This window comes from Colossoma macropomum, unplaced genomic scaffold (assembly GCF_904425465.1).
Source record: "Colossoma macropomum unplaced genomic scaffold, Colossoma_macropomum, whole genome shotgun sequence".
NCBI lineage: Eukaryota > Metazoa > Chordata > Actinopteri > Characiformes > Serrasalmidae > Colossoma > Colossoma macropomum.
In genome coordinates, this window is record NW_023494787.1 from 49,026,402 (window position 1) to 49,050,284 (window position 23,883).

A 23,883-nucleotide genomic window follows, 5' to 3' on the forward strand; every position below is an offset into this window, starting at 1 on the left:
TGCTAATTGCTCCCCCTTGTGGAGGATGTTCAGATTGATGAACTGATGAAATTTAAATTGCAGAGTATTCAATAAGCCAATTCAGTTAGAAGGTAAATATTAATCAGTTAATTTTTTTAAATTGACTCATTGGTTTTTAACTGAGTAATCGTGACAGTCCTTGTATCCAGACACCTTGTCTTAGAGCTACTTTAAGGTGCACAGGCATTCAGTTACACACATGGCTTGTAATCTCCTTAAAAAAGCACTGACCAATAGAATTACAATAGCATTACCCTGAGGTCACCATGCCCAATGCTAACCATGAGCATAGTCGGGTGTAAAGTTCATTCAGTTATCAAGCAGTGGAACTGTGTCCTCTGGAGTGATGGAGCTCCATCCAATTCCTTTGGGATGAGTTGGAGTGATCCAGAACTGACCATCCAACATCAGTACCTGACCTCACTAATGCTCAATCAAATCTTCACAGCAATGTTCCAACATCTAGTGTAAAGCATTCCAAAAGAGTGGAGGCTGTTACTGCAGCAAAGAGGAGCAAACTCACTATTAACACTCTTCATTTCAGCAGGTGTCTACAAACTTTTGGACAGGTTATGTGTGTCGCATAGTTTTAAATGCATTTTCAGAACCACATAATCAAGCCTATTTGAGATTTCATAACAACTCCACATGGTTTGAGGCAAGTTCCAAAGTCTAGGCTGCATTTCTCGGCCGCTACGTCATCGCAGGCTGTTCCAAAGTGAAGAACCCTTCATATTCAGCCTAGAAATGCAGCCTACATTCCGAGTGATTTCAAGCATGCATCAGTGACTGATTAATTAACCTTTTTAACTCCTTGAGACCACCGGTGATTCCAAAACGCACTTCGTCATATTCTTCATAACTTTCATATTTCATAAGCTACATTCTAAAGGTGGGGGTCGTATTACAGCTGTAACTGTCTTCTTTCCAGTCAAATAGATGGGTGATGTAATTTTAAACCCTTATAATAAAAGAAGCTGAACTGAAAGTCGACCCATTTTTCCACAAATCTGGGCTATAAACTATAAACAGATGGCGTCTCTTCAGTGATCTGCTCTGTAAACATTACTTTTATAAAATAATACAAAGAGCGTCCAAGATTTTTGGCTTTCAGCAGTAAATTGTAAGCATATAGCAATATGTGTATCATAAAACACATGTTCTGTTAATCTGAGGGGAGCTTTTACAAAAAATAAATAAATTAATTAAAAATTTACATTTATTTCATGCAGTTACTGAATAATTTGCCTTATGATTTGGTCATGTAAATTCAGATGGCCAAACATATATACCCTGGTGAATAAGAGGTTAAAGCATTCATCCATATATCGTATATCGTCCATATATTCTATCCTATTTAGAAATATTTGAGTAGTTTTTCGTACTACATAAGAGCATCTCCTCCATTTCAATGAAGAAAGGAAAAACGCAATCCGGCTCCAGTTTCTCTCACCAGCTCCCTCACGAGTTTGGCGCCGCTCTGGTGGCGTCACCACGCAGCCTCGTTAGGACGGCTCCATTTGTGTGACCAATAGGCTACTAAGGAGGAGTCTTCATAGGATGGTCCTACCGAGGACCCGCACTGCCTCGGCTGCAGCCTCGGCTTTGGAACACAGCTTGTGTACATCTGATTGTCCTCTTTCTCTCTTCCCTCTTTCATTTGTCTCTCTCCCTCTCCGTCACTGTTGCTTTGTTTTTCTCTTTTTTCCATCCATCTGCGTCTCTTGGCTTACGTTCTCGGGGCTTTGAAGTATCTAGCACCTGTTGTGTTAGCGGCGGAGAGAGGGAGGGCTGAGTGGCCCCGTCTGCTGACCGGCTCTGGGGTCACTCAAGACCAGGTCATACGGGGGTTACAGAGGGTTCAAGGGGAGGGGGAGGAGGGCGCCCACCACAGCACTACACTAGGGGGCCCTGGGTAATGTTCTTAATGATATGGACTCTCTGCTGTTTGACCTCATGGAGTGGCCAGCACAGGGGTCTACAGTGCTGGTCCTGGAGAAGTCCAGGGGTTTCCCTTCTCTAACACATCAGATCCAACAAATAAGTTCATTAGCTCTTTAAAGCAGAGCCGAAAAAGCATTTATTTCTGCTTTTTAAGGTATAATAATGTGATTTTTCAATGCTGTTGTGTCACAAATTCCCTTTTAAAGTAGAGGAGAGCACATTGTGGTTTATGTTGAATAACTTTAAAAATATTTAAGTTGGAATAATCATATTTTTATGCAAGCAACATAAACATCTCTGCTACAAACCAACACTTGAACTTTGTTTCTAGCACCTATCGTTCCTGTACAGTTCGACCCAAAATGAGGGAAGTGCAGTGTTACAGTTTAGCCCATGGGTCGGTTCACTGTAACAGACAGAGGGTCAGTTTAACACCTGCTAGAAACCTCTGATCAATCAGTGCGAACAGAGTTAATTCAGTGTAATTCTATGTTGTAAGAAATATCAGACAGATCAGACAGATGAGCCGATAGAAACACACGTCAGATTATACATGAACACTGATGTGAGTTTGTGTGTCAAACAATGATAGATGTTGTAGATTGTTTGTCCAGTGAAGGACAACTAAAATAAAAACATCACACATCAGTAAAATATGAACATTGTTTCTGAATAACTGCAGTTTTACCAACTGTTACTGTCAAATTCATTAATATACTTATTTACAAATGAAATACTGACGTCTGAAAGACACTATAAAAGAGAAGAAGGTCTCTGTTTTCAGATTTTTTCTCTTTTTCATCTTAAAATCTGTGTAAACAAACAGAACAGTGTTACTAAAGGTGTCTGAGCTGTACTGCTGTGTAAGAACTAACCCCGCAGTACGGAGGCTGTGTTTAAGCCCAGCTGCACTCGCTGTGAGCTTGTCAGCTGCTGCAGAGCGGTGCTGTGTTGTAGCAACAAGATGGTGATTACAGTAATATAAGGTTGGATTCTGTGATTCACACAAACAGCACAGTAAGCGAAAAAAGCTTGTGTTGAAAAAAATTACTTACATGCCCTCAAAACACTCTTTGGCTCAGATCTCTTTAAAACGCTAATGAATCTCTCTGAATTTTGATGGGAGGCTGCGGCTGGGAAATGTGGTGATGCGGCCAGAAGCTCACGAGGCTTGAACTTCTATAACGGCATGTAAAGTCAGTGTTAAGTTGTGCCCTATTTTAGTTTGTTCCCTGCACTTCCCTATGTAAACACATGAATAGGGACGTACTTCACTCTTCAGTGGCCTTTTATCTTTACTGTAGTGAATCAAATCATCAGTTAGGGCCTTATGAACGGAGTCTTTTGCGCAGGAGTCTAAACACGTTTATGAGCTGCGTGCATGGAATGCAAAATGCACTTATTTTCCTGATGCATATGTATTTGAGGGGATGCTGTGCAAAACGTGGAAGGATCATGCAGAAAATGTTTGGAGATAAGGAACGATTTATTCTGTTTGTTCCAGATTCGGCTTGATTCAGTAAAGTTTGAGTAGTTCACAGCGGCTGGTTTTGCATCGATTTTCCTCTGTCCTTGTTTACTATCTCTACAAACGTGTTGATAATTTACTGAGTGTCCAGTGTGTCCCTCCTTCTCTTTATTCCAGCTTCCATTCTTTTCAGGCGACTCACTTTCAGTTCCTCAAAGAATCTGCAGACACGCCTCCAAAGTTCAGTCTTAGAAGCTGGTTGATCAGAGAATGCTGTATACATCCACACATGAAATGAACTGGCTTTATTTTTCAAACTCTTTTATTTGTAGAAGTTTATGAGGTGTGTACGTGTCCTGCCCGGTGAGATGTGTACGGCCAGCGAGCGCTGATTAAATCTGCTTCTGTGACTGAGCGCTGCCTCTCTGACCGAGCGCAGAGCAGCAGAATCGTGTGGGTCAGACAGTGTTAGAGATCTGCCAGAAGACGTTTGCTGTAAATGAGCACAGCGTCTGAGTGTAATGCAGCTCTAATCAGGCCAAAATCAGCCCCTCCCTACAACACACACACCCACTACCACCACCTCCACTCACTACCACCACCTCCACTCACTACCACCACCCCTGACTACCACCACCCCTAAATACCACCACCACCACTACCCCCTCACTACCACCACCACCACTCACTACCACCACCTCCGCTCACTACCACCACCCCTGACTACCACCACCCCTGACTACCACCACCACCACTACCCCCTCACTACCACCATCACCACTCACTACCACCATCACCACTCACTACCACCACCCCCGACTACCACCACCACCACTACCCCCTCACTACCACTACCCCTGACTACCACCACCCCCAACTACCACCACCACCACTACCTCCTCACTACCACCACCACCACTCACTACCACCACCCGACTACCACCACCCCCAACTACCACCACCACCACTACCCCCTCACTACCACCACGCCTGACTACCACCACCACCACTTCCACCACCACTACCACCACCACCACTCACTAACACCACCACCACCGCTCACTAACACCACCTCCCGACTACCACCACCACCACCACCCCCACTACCACCACCACTCACTACAACCACTCCTACCATCACCACCACTACACTACCACTATCACCACCCTCCAACTACCACCACCACCACTCACTACCACCCACCACCCACTACCACCACCACCAGGATGCCAAACTTCACAAAAATTCCCCCCGGAGACATTCAGGAAATGCCTGACATTCTCTCTCTCTCTCTTTCTGTTCTCTCTCTTTCTCTCTCACTCTTGTTCTTTCTTTCTCTCCCTATCTCTCTCTCACTCTTTCCACTTTCCTACTCCTTCTTTTCTTCTTTTCTTCCTGTCATTCCTTCTCTCTCTCTCTCTCTCTATTTTTTTCTCTCTTGCTTTCTCTCTCTCATTTTCTGTCTTGCTGTCTCTCACTCGTTCACTCACTCTTTTGCTTTGTCCCTTTGTCCTCCACTTACTCTTCTCTCTCTCTCTCTCTCTTTCTTTCTCTCCCTCCCTATCTCTCTCTTGCCCTCTCTCTCTCTTCCTTCTCCTTTTCTCCTTCTTTTTCTTTCTGTCATTCTTTGTCTCTTGGTTGCCCACTGTCTTTTCTCTCTGTCTCTTACTGTTCTCTCTCACTTTTTCTTTCTTTTTCTCTCTATCTCTCTTTCACTCTTTCGGTCTCCTCCTTCTCCTTCTCCTTTTCTTTCTGTCATTCTCTCTCTCTCTCTCTCTCTCTCTCTCTCTCTCTCTATTGCTTTCTCTTTTGCTATCTTTTTCTGTCTTGCTTCCTCTCTCTTTATCTCTTTTTCGCTTTCTTTCTCTTTCTCTCTCTCTTTCATTTTCTGTCTTACTCTCTCTCTCTTGTTCGCTGCCTCACTCTTTTGCTCGGTCTCTCTGTCCTCCGCTTACTCCGCACTCTCTCTCTCTCTCTCTCTCTCTCTCTCTGTTCTTTGACTCTGTTTATTTGCGTTGTCTTTTGCTGAATGGACCTCGCGTTGGCCACCAGGCCGTCGTCATGGCAGCGGCTGTTTGTTTGTTTGGGGTGAAGTAGGTAGGATGTAATCTGAGAGGCCGATTGGAAAAGAAAGCAAATATAAAGCGAGATGAGACAGAGCGTCTGGACACGGCTTTGTCCAGAGATCCAGAGATACGGCTGGAGTTCGTTAAACACAGTTAATTCAGTGCAGGATTCACTTCACAGTCCAGTGTCAGGGAGTTGAGCTGGGCCTGCGTGTCACCACTTTTAGAGTGATTTTAACCTGATTTACTTCTTCTGACAGATTTTCAGTCTGAAGTGATTTTGAAGGACAGAAGCTCAATCAGAAAGTGACCAACGGCTCGGATGATCTGGTAGTTTGAGAGGAGACGCGAGTCGCTTTTAGAGTCCATGTGTCAAACACGAGATCAGGCCCACGACACAATCCTACGGAGGTCCAGGAGTCTGGAGAGGCCATTAGCTGTTGCTATAATTTTCTAGATGGTTATCTTGAGATTACAAGATAATTAACTCATTATCTCAAGATAATAACTTTTGTTATCTTGAGATTGCAAGATAATCAACTCATTGTCTCAAGATAACAACTTTGTTATCTTGAGATCACAAGATAATGAACTCCTTATCTCAAGATAACAACTTTGTTTTCTTGAGATAGAAAGATAGTTAACTCAGTATCTCAGGATGACAACTTTTGTTATCTTGAGATTACAAGATAATTAACTCATTATCTAAGGATAACAACTTTTGTTATCTTGAGATAACAAAATAATAAACTCGTTATCTCAAAATAACAATCCAGAAAAGTAAAACTATCTCATGGCCTCTGTGGACTTCCGTACTGTAGTTTGAGATGGTCAACAATGTGATTGAACGAGTGATTCGGGCAATGGCCAATGAGAGAGCAAGGAGAGAGAGAAGGTGTGCACTCCGCAGCGTGAGCGGCGAGCCGTGGAGACGGAGGGAGCGGTCAGTGCTGGGTGAGGCGCAGCACAGCAGCCTTTAGCTACAACTACTACAACAACACAGACGTCAATAGGAATCCTTTAAGGATAGGAATACAAACTGGCACATGTGTGTGGCACCAAGTCAGTCCTCCCTCTCTCTCTCTCTCTCTCTCTCTCCCTCTCTCTCTCCCTCTCTCTCTCTTTCTCTCTCTGTTCTCTCTCCCCCTCCCTCTCTCTCTCTGTTCTCTCTCTCCCTCTCTCTCTCTCTGTTCACTCTCTCTCTCCCTCTCTCTCTGTCTCTCTCTCTCTCCCCCTCTCTCTCTGTCTCTCTCTCTCTCTCTCTCTGTTCACTCTCTCTCTCTCTCTCTCTGTCTATCTCTGTCTCTCTCTCTCTCTTTCCCTCTCTCTCTCTCTGCCTCTCTCTCTCTCTCTCTCTCTCTCTCGGAGGGCCGGCTGTGCGACTCAGCCGTGCTGTTTTCAGTTTGTTTTCCCCCCGGTGAGAGAATGGGCTGTAATGGGTGTGTGTGTTTCCTGCTTGACCCTGCTGGTGAGTTCAGCCAGAGGCTACGGGTTCAGCGTGACGAGCCATGAGGCATTTTTCTCTGCCTGCCTCGCCTCCTCTTTTAGAACCACCTCCCGTCTCTCTCTCTCTCTCTCTCTCTCTCTCTCTGCCCCTTCCAGCGGTGACTGTGTGTATGTTAACATGTGGAAGTGGCCCGTCTGCCGCGCCGGAGTGTAATCGCCCAGAAAATGAGGAAAGGCTCTCCGCGCCTCACGCGCCCATCACGCCCCTCCAGCAGAGTCGGGGGGGTGGGGAGTGATGTGGGGGGCTACATCTGCCTTTTATGTGACCCATCTGTCTGCAGGTGGTCAAACACCTCTCACTGAGTTTAAATATGCAGCTACAGAGAGAGACGAGGGAGCGAACTCTGTCCTCCTCCTCTCTCTCTGTCTCTCCATCTCTCTCTCCCTCTCTCTCTCTCTCTCACTCACTCTCTTGCTTGCTTCCTCTCTCTCTCTTTTATCTTTTTTCTTTTCTCTCTCTTTCTCTCCCATTTATTTTTCTTTTCTCTCTTTTTTTTCCTGTCCTCTCTCTGTCTCATCTCGCTTTTATCTTTCTCTTCTCGTTCTTTTATCTCTTTTTCTTTTCTCTCTCTGTCTTTCTCTTCTCTCTCATCTCAAAAACTGAAAAACCACAAAAATGGAGATGCGGTTTTCTTCCGACAGCAAAACTTGACTGTGCTCGTGTCTTAAACTCAGCTCATTAAAAAGCTTCGCTCCTCACGTGAGAGACTTTTCACCACTTTTCTTTGTTTACTTGCTGTATTTTCTTCTTTCTTGCTCTCAGTTTTCATTGGTTGTTGCAGGAATCCATTCAGATTGAGTCGTTGATCATTTATACTAGATTTCACTCAGAGTCGGGTCAAAAAAATCAAACATATTTGATAAACTCAGACTGGTCTGAAACGCGATCGGGAGGCCAAAAATCTGAGTCTGCACCCCTCAAACACGACTCGACTCTCTCTCCAACTGTCGACTCAGACTGACCCAAAACTCTGCAGACTAGAGCCGACCAGCTCAGACTCGGCCAGACTGAGAATCGGGGCTAAAATAAGGGTAAAGGTTGTGTAGTGTAACCCCAGCTTCAGCTGTAATAGTCACAGTTCCCCACTGATTTCTAGCAACCTAATAGTCTAGTAATCTAGAACAGACAAAAATATTAATGGGAATTGCTGTTAGCTTAGCACTAGCTTACTACACGAGTCCTATAGGGGTGCTAGCAGAACTAAGCTTCCTCATAGAGGTGTCTTTTTCCTCGTTTTTGACTTACATTAAAAGTAGAGTATGTTTTTTCCCTCTCCTGTAAAGTTACAACAGCGATTTATGGGCCAAACTGGAGGCTTAGCTGTAATAGTCACAGTTCACCACTGATTTCTAGGAGTCTAATAGTCGATTTTTCATGCTCCTTCTTACTACAGACCTCTGAGAGTCGAGGTAGACTGACACGTTCACCTTGTTTACATAGTCCACAGTCAGTGGCCGGCACACTTCGGCACATGTGGCCAGTGGAAACGGATGACCTGTCGGCAGGAATTGTGCTCCGTGTCTGCCGTGATTAGAATAGATGTGCGAGCGTTCCGCGGCAGCCGGACACGGACACGAGCGGAGTCTCCCGTCGCCAGATGGAAAGCATTTTGAGCGTGCGGCCGGCTACAAGCCACAGCGCCGGCCGGCCTGACTTAAATGAAAACGGATGGCCGCCTACCTTCATTAATTCAATCAGATTTCACTCAGAGGAAATGGAGTGTTTGGAGTCGCAGGGGAGGAGGAGTGTGATGCGAGATCGATAAGGTCATTTATCTGTCTAACGGTCGAAATCCCAACACAGAGAGAGAGAGAGAGAGAGAGAGAGAGACTCCTGCAATCAATGCGTACTTAGTTAGAAGACTCGAGGCGTATTTATCTACTCTGTTAATCTGGCCTCAGATCCAGAGTGAAGCAGCAGTCCCTTACCTGCACTCGACTTCCCTTCCAGCAAACTCTGCTTTTCATATTCATCTACTCTTGAAAACAAAGGTTCCCCAGTTACTTTTGGCTTAAACATACAGTTTTGAGAACTACCTTTAATCACTATATAGTGAGAAAGTTTATTAACTCTTAAAAAGGGGTTTTCTTTAGTATTTCTATATAATTAAATGCTTGAAATGTAAATAGTCATTCAAAGTAGTTGCAAAAAATTGTTCACAGTGGTGGTGATAGGAACCAGATGTCTGAAGAGCTTAATGCCTCTAAAAGCTCCTCATACAAACATGAAACGGTTATGAATACACTGCCTGATGCCTAAAACATTGTTATATGATAGTTCTGAGATGGTTTTAGCCTAAAATGTACGTGTAGGGTGTCAGAAGTCCCTTAGAAAACATATTTTTTCATTATTTTACCATTACATATATAAACTCAGAAGACTTGTGTAGGTTCACTGGTGGTTTTGGATAGTAAATAAAATGTCTATATTTGTGTTGTAGTCATGGTGACCCCTGGTTCCTATCACCACCACTGTAAAGACATCTGAACCATTTCACACCAAACCACTCTGAATGACTTTGTTTACATCTCAAACACTGAATTATGCAGATTTTTTTTAAATCGGCAGATTTTCTTTTAAATATCCAGCAGCTGCGCTTCTATAACATATTAGAACAAAGCCAGTTTACATTGGAGTCAATGTACTTAATGAATAGCCTTAAAAATATAATAAGTCTTATGTTAAGATGTTAACGGCTTTCATTTTTACAAAGCTTCTTCACAGAACATCAGAGAACCATTGAAAGTTCTTTCAGCACCCAAAAGTGGTTCCTCTGTAGCACCAATCCAAAGAACCATCCATGCCACATTTATGTTTGAGTGTAATTGTAGATGCGATTTCTTTTTTTCACTTTCCAGATTTCTAATTTTAACCTAATCAGGCGAAGATGCTCCGCGCTGGCCCAGATATCGTGGCGCCTGGTGAGAGGTTCACTGAGAGGTCATGGCATTTGGCAGGTGACCTCTCTGCGTCTACATTCAGAGTTCCCTCAAGGCAAAATAGACCACGAGATGCAGGGAAGTTTTCAAGCGACACCTAAAATAAGCTGAAATAAAAAGGGCAAATGGAGGAGAACGAATCAAAGCATGAACTTGCTCATCAGACACACTTGGATTTTTTTATGTGAGGTGATTTGTAGAGTGAAGATAGACTTTATTTTCACAGATTAACTTCTACACTCTTAAAAAGGTGGTTCTTCAAGGGTCTTTAATAAAGACAACGGTTCTATAAAATTAACTCAAATGGAGAACGACCCACATGCCTTACATTAATAATGGTTTGATGGTGTGAAACCAGTTGTTTGTTTTACTTATTTATGAAATCTCTATAGATCTAGAGATTCATAAACGTCTATATCATATCTATAGATGAGAATTATATCTAAATTACATTAGAATTCAGACTAAAAGAGATGCTCGACATTAGAGACCTTCATTTATTTAAAGTGTATTTAAAGTGTAAAAAAAAACTGCAGTGTTATTTTTCCACACCTCCAAAGTTCAGTCTTAGAAGCTGGTTGATCATTTTCTGAAGTAATCAAACCCATTCAGTGGTGTTGAGGTCCGGACTCTGGGGTGGTCAGTCCATCGTCCAGCTTCTTTGTTTGATGTGTCCGTCTCCTTTTCTCAGTGAGGTTCTTCTTGACAGCTACACATCCTTTCAGACCCACAGCGCTGAGTCGTCTTCTCACAGTGGAAGGATGGACAGAAACACCTGTGGATGTTTTCAGATCTGAAGCAGCTTGATTTTCTCCTCTCTCTCAGAGATGAAAGCTTTAAGCGCTGTTTATCTGATGGGGGCAGTTTTGGGGTCGACCAGCTCTTCCAGGTGGTTGTTAGGAGCCCCATTTTCTCTGTAGCTTTTAATCGTTTTTGAACTCCAGTTTTATAAACTTCTGTTTTTTCACTTTTCTAATGCAAGTGGATGACCTTATATCTCATTTCCTCTGAAATCTCTCTTAAAAGATGAATAACTTGTACTTAATGGCTGTTTTGACTGGAAATTACATAAATGAAGGTCTAACCATAGATGTGTCTCACAAAGCTCGGTTAGATTGGATTTCAGCAGATTCTGTACACCCACACGTTCATGAAGAATGCAGCTCTGTAATTGAAAGACTCTCAGAAAACAGGAATTCATTCCTTGACAGCACCATCGTGAGGAAACTCAGCTGGGATTTTAAAGGTAGCGCTGTGAGCAGCTCCTGCAGAGATGGATGGAGTGATCTGGCAGTGCAGAATCGTTTCGGATGCAGCCGAGCGGCTGAATGACATGGCTAAGTGAGTTTGCTCCTCTGGAGATCTGTGTGTGGTGGCGTAATTTGATCGGCTGATTGGCCTGGAGTTTGGAGCGCGCTCGTGTTGCCTCCTTGTCCTCTGATGCAGTCTGAGCTGTGAGATCATTTATACCTCTTCAGCGTTCATTTCCCCCGAGATCGTTGTTGCTTCGTTTTTTGGGGTGATTTTACGGTCTGTAGTGATCGTTGCAAGTTCGCAAATTAAATTTGGGGTAATTAAGGATCTCAGTTTGGCAGGCGAGTGAATATGTTCAGTATTTCTGTGATCCTTTGTATGATCAGTGTGATTTGTAGCTCTGTTGTGTAAAATAATTCTAAAAATGCATAAAATGATTAATATCTCAGAGATAAAATGATTTTATATCCAGTATTAGTATGCAGGACAGATAGCAGGACAGTAGCACAACAAAATGTAAATTGTAGTAAAGCAGGTCACGTGATAATAACACTCTCCACATATTTTGGGGCAGTTGTGGGCTGGAGGTTAGGGAACCAGCCCTGTGACCAGAAGGTCGCCGGTTTGATCCCCTGAGCCGACAGTACGTGGCTGAAGTGCCCTTGAGCAAGGCACCTAACCCCCAACTGCTCCCTGGGCACTGTGGATAGGTCTGCCCACCGCTCCGGGCGAGTGTGCTCACTGCCCCCTAGTGTGTGCTTTCACTGGTGTGTATGTGGTGTTTCACTGCATGGATGGGTTAAATGCGGAGGTGAAATATCCCCGTTGTGGGAGTAATAAGGGTCACTTAATCTTAATATAGCCCAGCTGTGCATTATACTTATTTATTTCTTTTTTTTTACCCTAAATTGGCTGTTTGAGCTCCACTTTTAGAGGCCATAAGTAAAGCCAAGCATTTTTTTTAATAAAAAATTGATCAGAATTGGTCTTGGGATTCTAACTGGACAAGAGAAAGTGGTGTGTGGGTGAGAATCACTACAGGACCTTATCATACAATATTATCACGATACCTAAACCCCAATTCTGCTGCAGATTTTTATATGCTATTGCAGTTTGTGATGTGCAAAGTACAGTGATATGACATATTGCAGTATATTGCAGTTCATTAGTTTTGACTGCAAAAGAAAACGTTTTATCTACTGAATGTTATACATTCTTCTTCTCATTTACACCTTTTTGTCTCTTATTCGTACATTAAAGCGATGTTTCAGGTTTCTACCATTTCCTGAGGTGGATCGAATCCCATTCTCTTGTGCTTTAACAGTCTCGGGGACTGGAAGGCTCTTCTGTGTCAGATGTATATTATATCTTCATGTATATCTACATCTTGTGAAGATGTGTCACGCTTCCCGGTTCTCATTTGAACTCCACTTCCCAGAATCCCTTAGTTTGTCACATGACTCCATCAACCAATCAAAATCCAACCAGCAGATCTCAGCCGCCTGAATATTGATCACCATCACCTGTGTTGCCTTGTATTTAAGCCTGTGTGCACTGGGTCTTTGAGAAGCAGCGCCCCTGACCTGTCAGTGCATACTGAGCCGCTCTTTGTTTAATAGCTGTCCGGTTTGTGGCCTTGCTTTGTCTTCTTATTGTTGATTCTTGGATTTGTCCTTTTGTCTACCCGTGTGTTTGCGTTTTGGTTACCACCCTCGCTTGTTTATCTGACTCCGTTATCATCTCCGCCTATGTATTGTGTTTTGTTAATCTGGTTGCTGACCTGGTCTGGTGTTAACCTTGTTATCTTTTACCCACGAGTCTCTAATTCGTCAACCCAGCATTAAAGGATGCTTTAGTCTGACTTTTTCTCCTCATATCAATTCGGGGTATCAGTCAATAGGATCGAACACCAGTGCTCCATTAAAACAATCATAGTAGCAGAATAACATCATACAGAGTAAGTAAGGCTCTGATTAGTGTTCAGGTAGCCTTGCAAGTCACACTTCTGGAGGGTTTCGTCGGTCAGTGTGGCGAAGAACCACCTTTGACAGGAAGGAGCTATTTGACTAATATGCAAAATAACCAACCATAGATCGCTTTAGTTTAGATATTTATAGGGTGATTCTCAAAACAACATATCAAAGGTGTCAAACTTTAGTTTCCAGTATTGGTTATGTGCCTTATTATCTATGCTATCTATCTATTCTCTATCCTTCCCAACTATAGCTCCACTGACAGAAGCCTTGGTCTCGGTCTCACCGATAGGAAATCAGAAGCTTTAGATTAAGACAGAAATGCATTTGGTTATCTAAATATAGTTAATATAATAAATATTTAAGTATTGATACTTAGGCCTCTGTGTATTAATACTGTTTTTAAACCTGAAATATTGTGATATTATACTGTATAGTTCTTTCCATCCTCCTTCAGTGTTGTGTCGTCTCTGTCATGCTTGGGTTTTTCATCTGTCCTGACTTACTCAAGTCTCTGCAAGACTCAGTGTTTCTGTAATTGTAACAGATTTTCATCTCACTGATTTGCACAGTGGTTCTGGGCATCTTTTCTTTCTCCTTTGTAATCTCTGTCTTGTCGTTCTTATGCCCCCGCAGCCATCGAGACGCAGAGCAGCAGTTCAGAGGAGCTGGTCCCCAGCCCGCCCTCACCCCTGCCCCCTCCCCGTGTCTACAAGCCCTGCTTCGTGTGCCAGGACAAGTCCTCGGGGTACCACTATGGTGTCAGTGCCTGTGAGGGCTGCAAGGTAAGCCAAGCTAAATAAGCTAAAACTGCTAGCATTGTCTACCCAGATGGCTATCGTTAGCTTGGTAAACTCTTTAGAAAGTGATAAATACAGCAACTGACAGATGATCATACCACTACACTATACATTCTACTGGATGTGATGGTCATTTTCTAGTGCCTGGTGATTTGATTTTAAGTATTAGCCAGATTATGCTGAGGATGTTTGAGTAACGTTGGTTCTGCAAGTGTGACCAAAGATAAGAGAGCTAATATACTTTTAAAGAAAAGTATATTAGATATTAGGTATTGGTATCAGCCAATAAACAGCTAGAGCTCAAATAAACAAACTTTACTTGGTGCAGTCGCTTTAAAGGCTGTGACACACCAAACAAGATCCAAATAAATGGCACTAAAATGCAAAATATTCAGATGTACAGTTTTGAAAAACGGACAGAATGTCTTCAAGTGCAAAACGAAATCCTTCCCGTGCAAAAAAATGGTATCTTGGCAAGTGAAATTATCTTAAATCTAGTTGATATATACATATTTATAGCCATTTTCACTTGTTTTAGGTATTTTTATTAAGTAAAATTTGGCAGAAAATTGGCAGAAAATTTTGCTTAGTTTAAGAAATGTGCATGAAAAAAGCAGAATTATCTGCCAATATAGTGACATTCTTACTCAATAAAATTACTTTAAACAAGTAAAGAAAACACAGAAATAAGTAAGATAAGCTTATAATATTTGTACAACCATGTATGAAGTATGAGATTTAGACTAGATTTAAGATCATTTGTCCTAAGATATGATTTTTGCAGTGCAAATTGTGTTTTCGAAAAGAAAAAACTGAGACCTCATTCAGGAGCTGAACCTTTATGAGTGATTTTGCATGCAGCTTGGAACACGATCAACTAGTGAACTTGCTTGCTGCCACGTTAGTGGTCTTAGCAGTATATTATAGCAGTGTTTGATTACCTGCCTGAGCGGTGGATTAAACCCCGTTCTCCTGTGTTTTAGAGTTCTGGGATTAGAAGTCCTTTCTGTGTCACCTGTATCTCTGTAGGTTCGGCTGTGCTGTGAAAGACTAAAGCTCATGAAAATGCACTGATTTTTCTCCTGTGATACCAATTCTGCTATCCGACCTCATCTGACCTCATACACCGAGGACTATTTTGATATCAGAGCTCTGTTAAGACACTCATAGAAGCAGAATAAGATCATATAGAGTAAGAAACACTCTGCTAGTGTTCATGTAGCTTCACAAATCTGACGTCTGGAGGGTTTCGTCGCTCAGTTCCAATAATATCTGTCTGCAGAGCCACAGTTTCACGCCAGCAGTTTCATGGCAGCATTTTCAAGCCAGTGGCATTCAGCTTTGGTTTTTCTTAGCAAGTTTTAGGCGAATCAACATTTCAGTCGTTTTATGTGGGTTCACAGTTAATTTGCGATACGTTTGTGTTGGGCTAAAGTATATTTTAAGCTTTAGGCTAAAACAAACTTTGGTTTGAATGCATATAGAGATTCACAGAGTAAATATTACACAAACTGGAGGTTTCGTCGCTCAGTATGGCAAAGAACCACCTGCTTTGACAGGAAAAAGCCATTTGACTAACATGCAAAACACCAACCGTAGACCACAACATAAATAATGTTGCATTTTTGCCCTAAAAAAAGTGTTTTTTGATTAAATTTGATGTCTGGCAGATTAATCATGCTCAGTCTGTAAAGGCCTTAAAGGTGTTACTGTAGCTGTTAGAGCTTGTGTCGTTTGCGTAAGACCTGTAAAGAATGTGTTTTCTGATTTCTTTCATTATTTATATTGTTTCTTTTCCATACTGGAGAGGATGCAGCCCCTTATCCCCCACCCTTAGGTTACTCCCTTGCAGTCAACGTACTTGTCAGCTTCCTTGGAAAAGCTAGGGCTGGCCGGTGGGCTCCGGTGTTCCACGCCGCAGGCCTGCGCTGCTGTCTTGCTGCTAACGGTGCGCTCAGTTCTGAGGCTTTCCTGTTGAATTATTTACATTATGAGGCTTTGTGAGCTCCAGGGTGATCTAACAGAGCTAGTTTAGCTCCCAGCTCGGGAAGCGGCAGGATAGGGCAAGTCTGATGGTTTCTCGGTGGAGGACACAGCGTGAGATAGATGCCTAGTTGAGTTGGACGTGCTGCGGTATTAATATGTTAATATCTGAGAGGGGAGTGCTGATCTTGTAGGCCTGTATTTAAATTATCCATGACACTGCAGGGCCTTTGCCTTCCACACACTACACAGAGCCTTCCAGGAACCTGGTGTGTGATGCAAGAGGATGTAGAGCTCTACAACAGGTGCCTGAATATGGTGGAGCTGAAGGGTTCCAGGTTCAGACTCTGGGTGTCCATTAGAGATCTTATCAGTAGAAAGCGGCAGGTCCGAATATGCTTCTTCTCATTATTGCCTTCAGATCTGATGAAGTTGGTGCAGCAGTGTGGAGCCCATTTCACCTTTTTATTGCAAAACAAAGATTGAAAAATTTGTCCGAATGAGCAGTCGGGTCCTGTCGGGGTCAGACACGATTTTACGAATATGTGTCGGCCTCGGGACGGGTTCACATTCAGTGCACTGCAAAAAATGGTATCTTGTCAAGTGAAATGATCTTAAATCTAGTCGATATACCTAATAAACTGCGGATCAGACACAGCAGTGCTGCTGGAGTTTTTAAACACCTCAGTGTCACTGCTGGACTGAGAATAGTCCACCAACCAAAGATATCCAGCCAACAGCGTCCTGTGACCACTGATGAAGGACTAGAGGATGACCGACACAAACTGTGCAGCAGCAGATGAGCTATTGTCTCTGACTTTACATCTACAAGGTGGACTGACAAGGTAGGAGTGTCTAATAGAGCGGACAGTGAGTGGACCTAGTGTTTAAAAACTCCAGCAGCACTGCTGTGTCTGATCCACTCAGACCAGCGCAACACACACTAACACACCACCACCACGTCAGTGTTACTGCCGTGCTGAGAATGATCCACCACCCAAATAGTACCTGCTCTGTGAGGGTCCATGGGGGTCCTGACCACTGAAGAACAGGGTAAAAGGAGGCTAACAAAGTATCAGAGAAACAGATGGACTACAGTCTGTAACTGTAGAACTACAAAGTGCACCTATATAGTAAGTGGAGCTGATAAAATGGACAATGAGCGTAGAAACAAGGAGGTGGTCATAATGTTATGCCTGATTGGTGTATGTCCCGTTTTGAGATGGTTGTGCACTTATTATAAGATTATCTAACTTATTTCCAGAAATGTTTTACTTGTTTTTGGTAATTTTATTAAGCAAAATAGTCTCACTGTACTGGCAGATAATTTAGCTGGTTTCACGCACATTTCTTACAACAAGCATAGTATAGTGAGACAATTTTACTTAAATTACCTACACTGTTAAAAATGAGAGATCAGCTCAACTCAGAATGATATAGTAACTAATTTCATGGCTTTTCTTGAGTCGACTCAACTTGAGGACACCAGAGTTCACACAACTCAAACTTCTTAGTTGAGTCAAAAGTTCTCTTAATTTTTTAGTTCTGTGTCTCAGTGAGGAAAATATAATGAACATGTTTTTATACTGAACTTCCCCATCAGCCAGGACTCTACATCACACAATCCTGCTGGACATTTTTCCTCTTGGGTGAACACTTATGGATGGCTGCGGCGTCGCTGGGGCTCAAACTCACAACCTCCTGTTAGGGTGACGGCTTAGTCCACTGCACCACTCAGGAACACATGAAGTAATTCAGATTGTGTGTCTACTAATATTTAATACACTGGAGAAAATTTTAGTTGTTTTAACTTTAAAGCATGGCGTCGTCTTATGAGGTGCAACTGTCTAATAATTCATCCCAACATCAGGAGGTTGTGAGTTTGAATCCCAGCAATGACATAGCTGTCCATATCCAGAGGCCCAAGAGGGAAAAATGCCAGATGGGACTGTATGATAGAAGGAGCGCCAGCTAGTGGAGAGTAAAAAATGGAAATTCAGTTTGTTTATCTGACTGAGATGCAGACCTAGAAACAGTAGCTGGGAGAGTTTTTGACTCAACTAAGAAGTTTGAGTTGTGTGAACTGGTGTCTTCAAGTTGAGTCAACTCAAGAAAAGCCATGTAATCAGTTACTGTATCATTTTAAGTTGAGCAGACTTCTCATGTTTTACAGTGTAAACAAGTAAACAATGTCTAAGTAAGTAAAAAAATCTTAACTTAAGCTTACAACAATCTCAACAGGAGAAATATTGGATTTTTACTATATTGATAGTTTTACTTGACAAGGTACCATTTTTTGCATTGGGTTCAGGGGCCGGATTCACGAAAGTGTCTTAAAGAAAATCTTCTTAAATGTGTGTTTTTACTTAACTTCATTCTTAAGAAAACAGTTATAAGAAATTGTTTTTCTTCAAATAACATCTTAAGAATTCTCTTATTTTCTCCTTAACTATTTTCTGAAGAGTTATTCTAAGAACATGTGGCATTGTTGAAGATATTATGTTCTTAAATGCTTCCTTAACCTTATAACAGACTCACACTGTCTCAGGCTGTACGTTGACAAGTTAAGCATCTAAATTTATCACAGACGCTGCCTCTGCTGCTCCTCATTCTCATCCGTCACCCCACAATAACATACTTTCCAAGGAGGATTTGTTCCTGTTGGCTGTTTCTTCCTCCATCAATTCTTGTTTGCTGAAATTCTTAAACGCTTGGTTTGATGTTTTTCCTCCAGTTTGCTCCTCTGAGCAGATTAACCTGATAAGGGAAATAACAGTTAATACAAATTCAGAATGTATCTCGCATCGTTTATGGTACGTGGTTAAATGCAACGTAGCCTACATTAAAAAAACAATGAAGATTTTCTTAATAAAAAATAATTCAGATTATCTTTAGAGAATATTTGAGATCTTAAGCTTTTTCTGAGAACTGCATTTAAGAACATTCTTATGAACTTCTTAGTGTTTGTCTTAAGAACCTTCGCAAGCTTTTTCTTAAGCTTTTGTGAGTCCGGCCCCTGGTTCTCATAGCCCGCCTCCCACTGCCAGCAGACTTTACCTGCGTCTCCTCCTGCTTTACTTCATCATCTTACTTTATTTCTACTGCTCTCACTGCCTTAAATCGCCTTTTAATCTGGCTCACCACTCAGCACATAGGTGACCACACGGCCCACGCTCAGGAGAAAGCGGGACATAAACAGAACGGATTCAGGAAGGTACAGCTTAGTGCAGCCAAATGAACGTTCAGTTTGTTTGGCCAAGAATATTTTGATATGTTCAAAATGTTCTATGAGCAGAAATCTTATCTCACTACATCAGCAGTGCGCAGCATGAGAACATGCAGTATGGAAAGTTTGAGATGTCGTTCACAAACATACATACATACATACATACATACATACATACATACATACATCATCTAAACCGCTTATCCTTCTGGGTCGCGGTGGGGTGCTGGAGCCTATCCCAGCTGTCATTGGGCGGAAGGCAGGATACACCCTGGACAGGTCGCCAGTCCATCGCAGGGCAGACAGACAGACATACACATTCACACCTAGGGGCAATGTAGCACATCCAATCAGCCTGACTGCATGTTTTTGGACTGTGGGAGGAAACCGGAGTACCCAGAGGAAACCCACGCAGACACGGGGAGGACAGGCAAACTCCAACAGCTGGTTATTTTATTGTAGCATGTTATTTTACATTGTTCTGTATTTATTTATGCACAGTATGTTGGTGACTACCATTCTGTATTCTGGGTGATGGTGGGCCAGTTTAGGAGTTTCAGACAAAACCGCTGTGACAAGTGACATGTTTAACCCTCGTTTTAGGCCAGAAGTTACTTATAACAAAAAAAGATGTCGCACACCTTCTGAGTCCGTGTGTCTTTTGGTCATTTGATTTTCATTTCAAATCCAGTATTGAAAAAGGGGAAAATGAGTCGGTTCTTGTTTTTGTTTCTGTTGTTGTCAGTAGAAAAATCAAGAAATAGCTCAGTTTTACAGTTTCAAAAAATAATCATAAAATCAAAAAAACAAAAAACGCAAGAAGAATAAAGGGTCATATTTTATTTATCCAAATAAGAAAAAAAATCTCTCGCCTTGACCGGAAATAGACGTGCAGAGGGCACGCATGGTCTCAGAAACACAGAAATCAGGCCTGTTTGTCTGGGTTGTGCAGAAGTAAAAGTCGAGTCGAAGTTTATTTATACAGCACTTTTTACAACTGGCGCTGTCGCAAAGCAGCTTTACAGGAAAATCCAGCTCTGATCCCCCATGAGCGTCACCAATGGCGACAGTGGCAAGGAAAATCTCCCTAAGAGCAGGAGGAAGAAACCATGAGAGGAACCAAGACTCAAAAGGGGAACCTGTCCTCCTCTGGTCGACACCGGATAGTAAACAGCGTTAGTATAAAGTATTACAGTACAAAACGGGGAAAACAGGTGGAGCAATGGTCAATTAGATTAGTTTTAGTTTAAACTAAAACTAATTAGATTAGTTTTAGTTTAGTTTATTTCTAGTTAAAGTGGTAGAACTGAGTCCCTTTCGTGTGCACGCGCGTCTAACAGGCATATGGACAACACTTTTATTACACTCGCGATTTCGGTTGTTCCTGTGTGTAAATAACGGTTAATCCAACCAACAGAACAACAACATTAACGACATTAAACCACAACAACGTATGGGGTGTGGATCTGTAACACAGCTGCTATAAGTTTACATCTGACGACGTGACGTTACAGTATTCATTTTTCTCATCATTATTGGGCAGATTGACTTTCATCTCTCTTTGATTTCGCTGTTAAATGCCGGGAGTCCTGTAGAGTCTCTTCCCCATGTCGCTTCAGTTTCTTGCTGATAGATTAACTACATCAGATATACAAACACCTATAAAAACGTCATAAAGTCTCCCAAAATGCTGGGACATTCACGCCCAATCTTTCCTGTCTATCATTTTTACCGTCTAATTTCTGAGCTTCTGCGACCAGACGTGCACTCAGCACGTTTATTTCCGGTTGAAGTGATAGAAGCTTTTACATTTGGATAAATAAAATACGACCCTTCATTCTTCTTGTGCTTTTTGTGTTTTATTATTTTATAATTAGTTTGTGAAACTGTAAAACGAGGCTGTTTCTTGACTTTTCCACTGACCACTGCATTCCAAAGAAAAGAACCAAAACCAAAAACGAGAACTGACCCAACCAAAAGACACACGGACCCTACTGGAGCCCCGATTTCAGGGATTGTGTGACGAGTAGGGTTCTCTGAAAGCTGTTTCCTGAAGAGAAGGTGTGGTACTGTGAACTGCAGTCTGAGTCACAGGGCTCACAAAAAGTTGCGGTCAGTTTGCGAGAGGCTGAGCTCGTGATACCCCTTTCTGTGGTGTGTGTTCATTGTAGGCCAGAAATGTTTGGAATGCAGTGGTTCATGAGGAAGTACACTCCCATTCTCTCTCTCTGTCTCTCTCTCTCTCTCTCTCACCCTCTCTCTCTCTCTCACCCTCTCTCTTTCACATGTAAAGCACTCAAGGTGAAACTGAGATCAATAGAAAGCTTTAAGCTCCAGCTAATGTATGTTTGGTGACTCAAACATAAATAAACATACCTCCACAGTTAATGCACCTGCTCGAGTCCTCGATACTCCACACTTACAAATCATTATGAGACGCAGGAGCTCACCAGCAGTGGGGCCGCGCGCTCCCTCCCTGTCAGAGGCTCTCGAGGGAGGGATTCTGGTTTAGAAGAATTAAATAACACGTTAGCTTCTGAGAATATGACTAATACAGTGGGAATTAGAGTGCCGCATCCATTCTGAGTGAGAGCGGGGAGGGGGGGGTAAAAATAGCAGAATTCAGGCTGGATTGGCTTTGATTTCAGTAACACGGTGACTTGAGGGGATTAGGATGGGGATTAGACGTCCTTTCTGTGTCGTTTGTGTATCCCTGTGGGTTCGGCAGCGCTGTGAAGCACTAGAGCTGGTGGGGCTAACTTTTCCCTCCCGATACCGACTCTGAGATCTGACCTCAGGGGCTCGGTCGATACCGGTGACTAATCAGTGCTCCATTAAAGGGGAACTTCACCAATTTTGCAAAATTACTCAATCATTCAGTGGTTTAGATGTAAACAAAATCGTTCAGAGTGGCTCGGTGTGAAATGCGTCACCACCAGAGTTGGTCACCATTGTAGTACTAGGAACCAGACGTCTGAAGCATTTAATGGCTCTTAAAGCTACGTCCTGTTAAGTTATTGCACTAAATTAAGTTTTTTTTGGTCTAAAATGTATTTTTAGTATAAACTTTTACTCCGTGTTTCCTGTCAGAACCGCATTCTCAACTGAGATCAACAGGCTAACATGCTTTTGTCATTACTAGCCTGTAGCTTCAGTTCTTCAACACGGCTAACGCCAGCAGCAGCTTTTGTTTACAGTTTATTTTTAGTTTTCTTACCTATTTCTGAAGGCAGAGTGTGCGGAGGACTTCGAGGAAGGCCGGTTTCCAAAATGTCGTAGAGCCTTACCAGTTTATGAGGTAGGATAGTGAGGCAGATAGTTATTTTATCGCATGATCCATTTTAGGTAGTCTGTTGTAAGCTAACGGCTAACACGACTAATTTATTTCACTCACAAAAGTTTCTTACCTTGATTCCAGTTTCTGTGGTGGAAAATAAAACAGAGGGGACAGCCGTTCTCTTTAGCAGCCGCATTTGAAGAAATCAGCTTTGGATTTTTTCTCTGGTCTTGAGTACATTAGTCTTCATTGGTGAAGTTGTTTGACTTCGGTATTTGTGTGTAGCTTCAAAACAATTAGCCACAACTTAGGATTTCTGGTACTACTGAAAAAAACGCACAGTACTGTATTTTCTCCATTCATTTTTGCATCCTGGTACAGTGCAGTTCACCACCGCTCTGAACAATTAACCAGCAAGGTGCTCTTCTGATGAATAACGTTACTAACATAAGCTTCTGTTTTTCTCTTCAGACTGTGAAAATGTGAGTGAAAAACACTTGTTCTGCTAGCGTCGGTGCTCTAATTACCATCAGCTATAATAGCGCTCAAACAACTATTCCCCCATAATGTGTTATACCCATAGATATACATACCTAGATGCAGCGCTGGGTCCAGCCAGGCGCGTCAACGGCGCCGCCATTTTAGGACGGTCAACATCACTGCTGGACTGCATTCAGTGCCATTACAGAGCGGCAGTTTAATAAAGATACTGTCCAAAATTACACTATTTGAAGAATATTGCTCTCAGAAAGTGGGATAGGATTATATAACAGAGGGAATGCAGATCCACGCTCATGTCTGTGTGATGTCTATGTAGATGTGGTCGTGTGGTTGGTGAACCACAGAGAACCTGTTGATGTGATTGTTTTTCCTCTGGTTTTATATTAGGCTTTTTTATTTAACGGTCTGTGATGGACTGGCGACCTGTCCAGGGTGTATCCTGCCTTCTGCCCAATGACAGCTGGGATAGGCTCCAGCACCCCACCGCGACCCAGAAGGATAAGCGGTTTAGATGATGTATGTATGTATGTATGTATGTATGTATGTATATTTAATAGTCTATTCAGGGGGTCTTAACTTTGTACAGTAGTTATTTATTTACAGTGATGGTTGTTGCTCTGTAGCTCGGTACGTTATAGCATTCCTTAATCCGTGTAGATACTCATAATAGATTAATGTTAGCACCTTCTTACACGAAGCTTCTTATTTGCCAGCATCTTGTTCGAATTTTCCCGTTCCATCTTAAATGGTGCCGCAGTCACTTTCTGGTGCCTGAAGCTGCACCATTTAAGGTGGAACGGGAAAATTCGAACAAGAAGCTGGAGAACAGGAAGCCAACTTTAGCTTCGTCCTTCTTACTGTGTTTTGGGGAGGTTATTTTATTTTTATGTGTATTAAGATTAGAAGTGATTCACTCATTGATG

The 23,883-nt window shown here is 42.4% G+C and overlaps 1 protein-coding gene across 4 annotated transcripts in view; it reads left to right on the forward strand.

Moving 5' to 3' along the window:
* LOC118806214 (retinoic acid receptor beta-like) overlaps window positions 1-23,883 on the forward strand; it is a 179,043-nt gene that overhangs the window by 77,775 nt on the left and 77,385 nt on the right. For 3 of the 4 annotated variants that reach the window (XM_036567674.1, XM_036567675.1, XM_036567677.1), the window contains exon 2: window positions 13,810-13,958. In XM_036567674.1, coding sequence (XP_036423567.1) covers window positions 13,810-13,958 — 149 coding nt within the window. Of the gene's footprint in view, window positions 1-10,810; window positions 10,836-13,809; window positions 13,959-23,883 lie in introns of all 4 variants that reach the window. The other variant, XM_036567676.1, reaches the window with a different exon arrangement.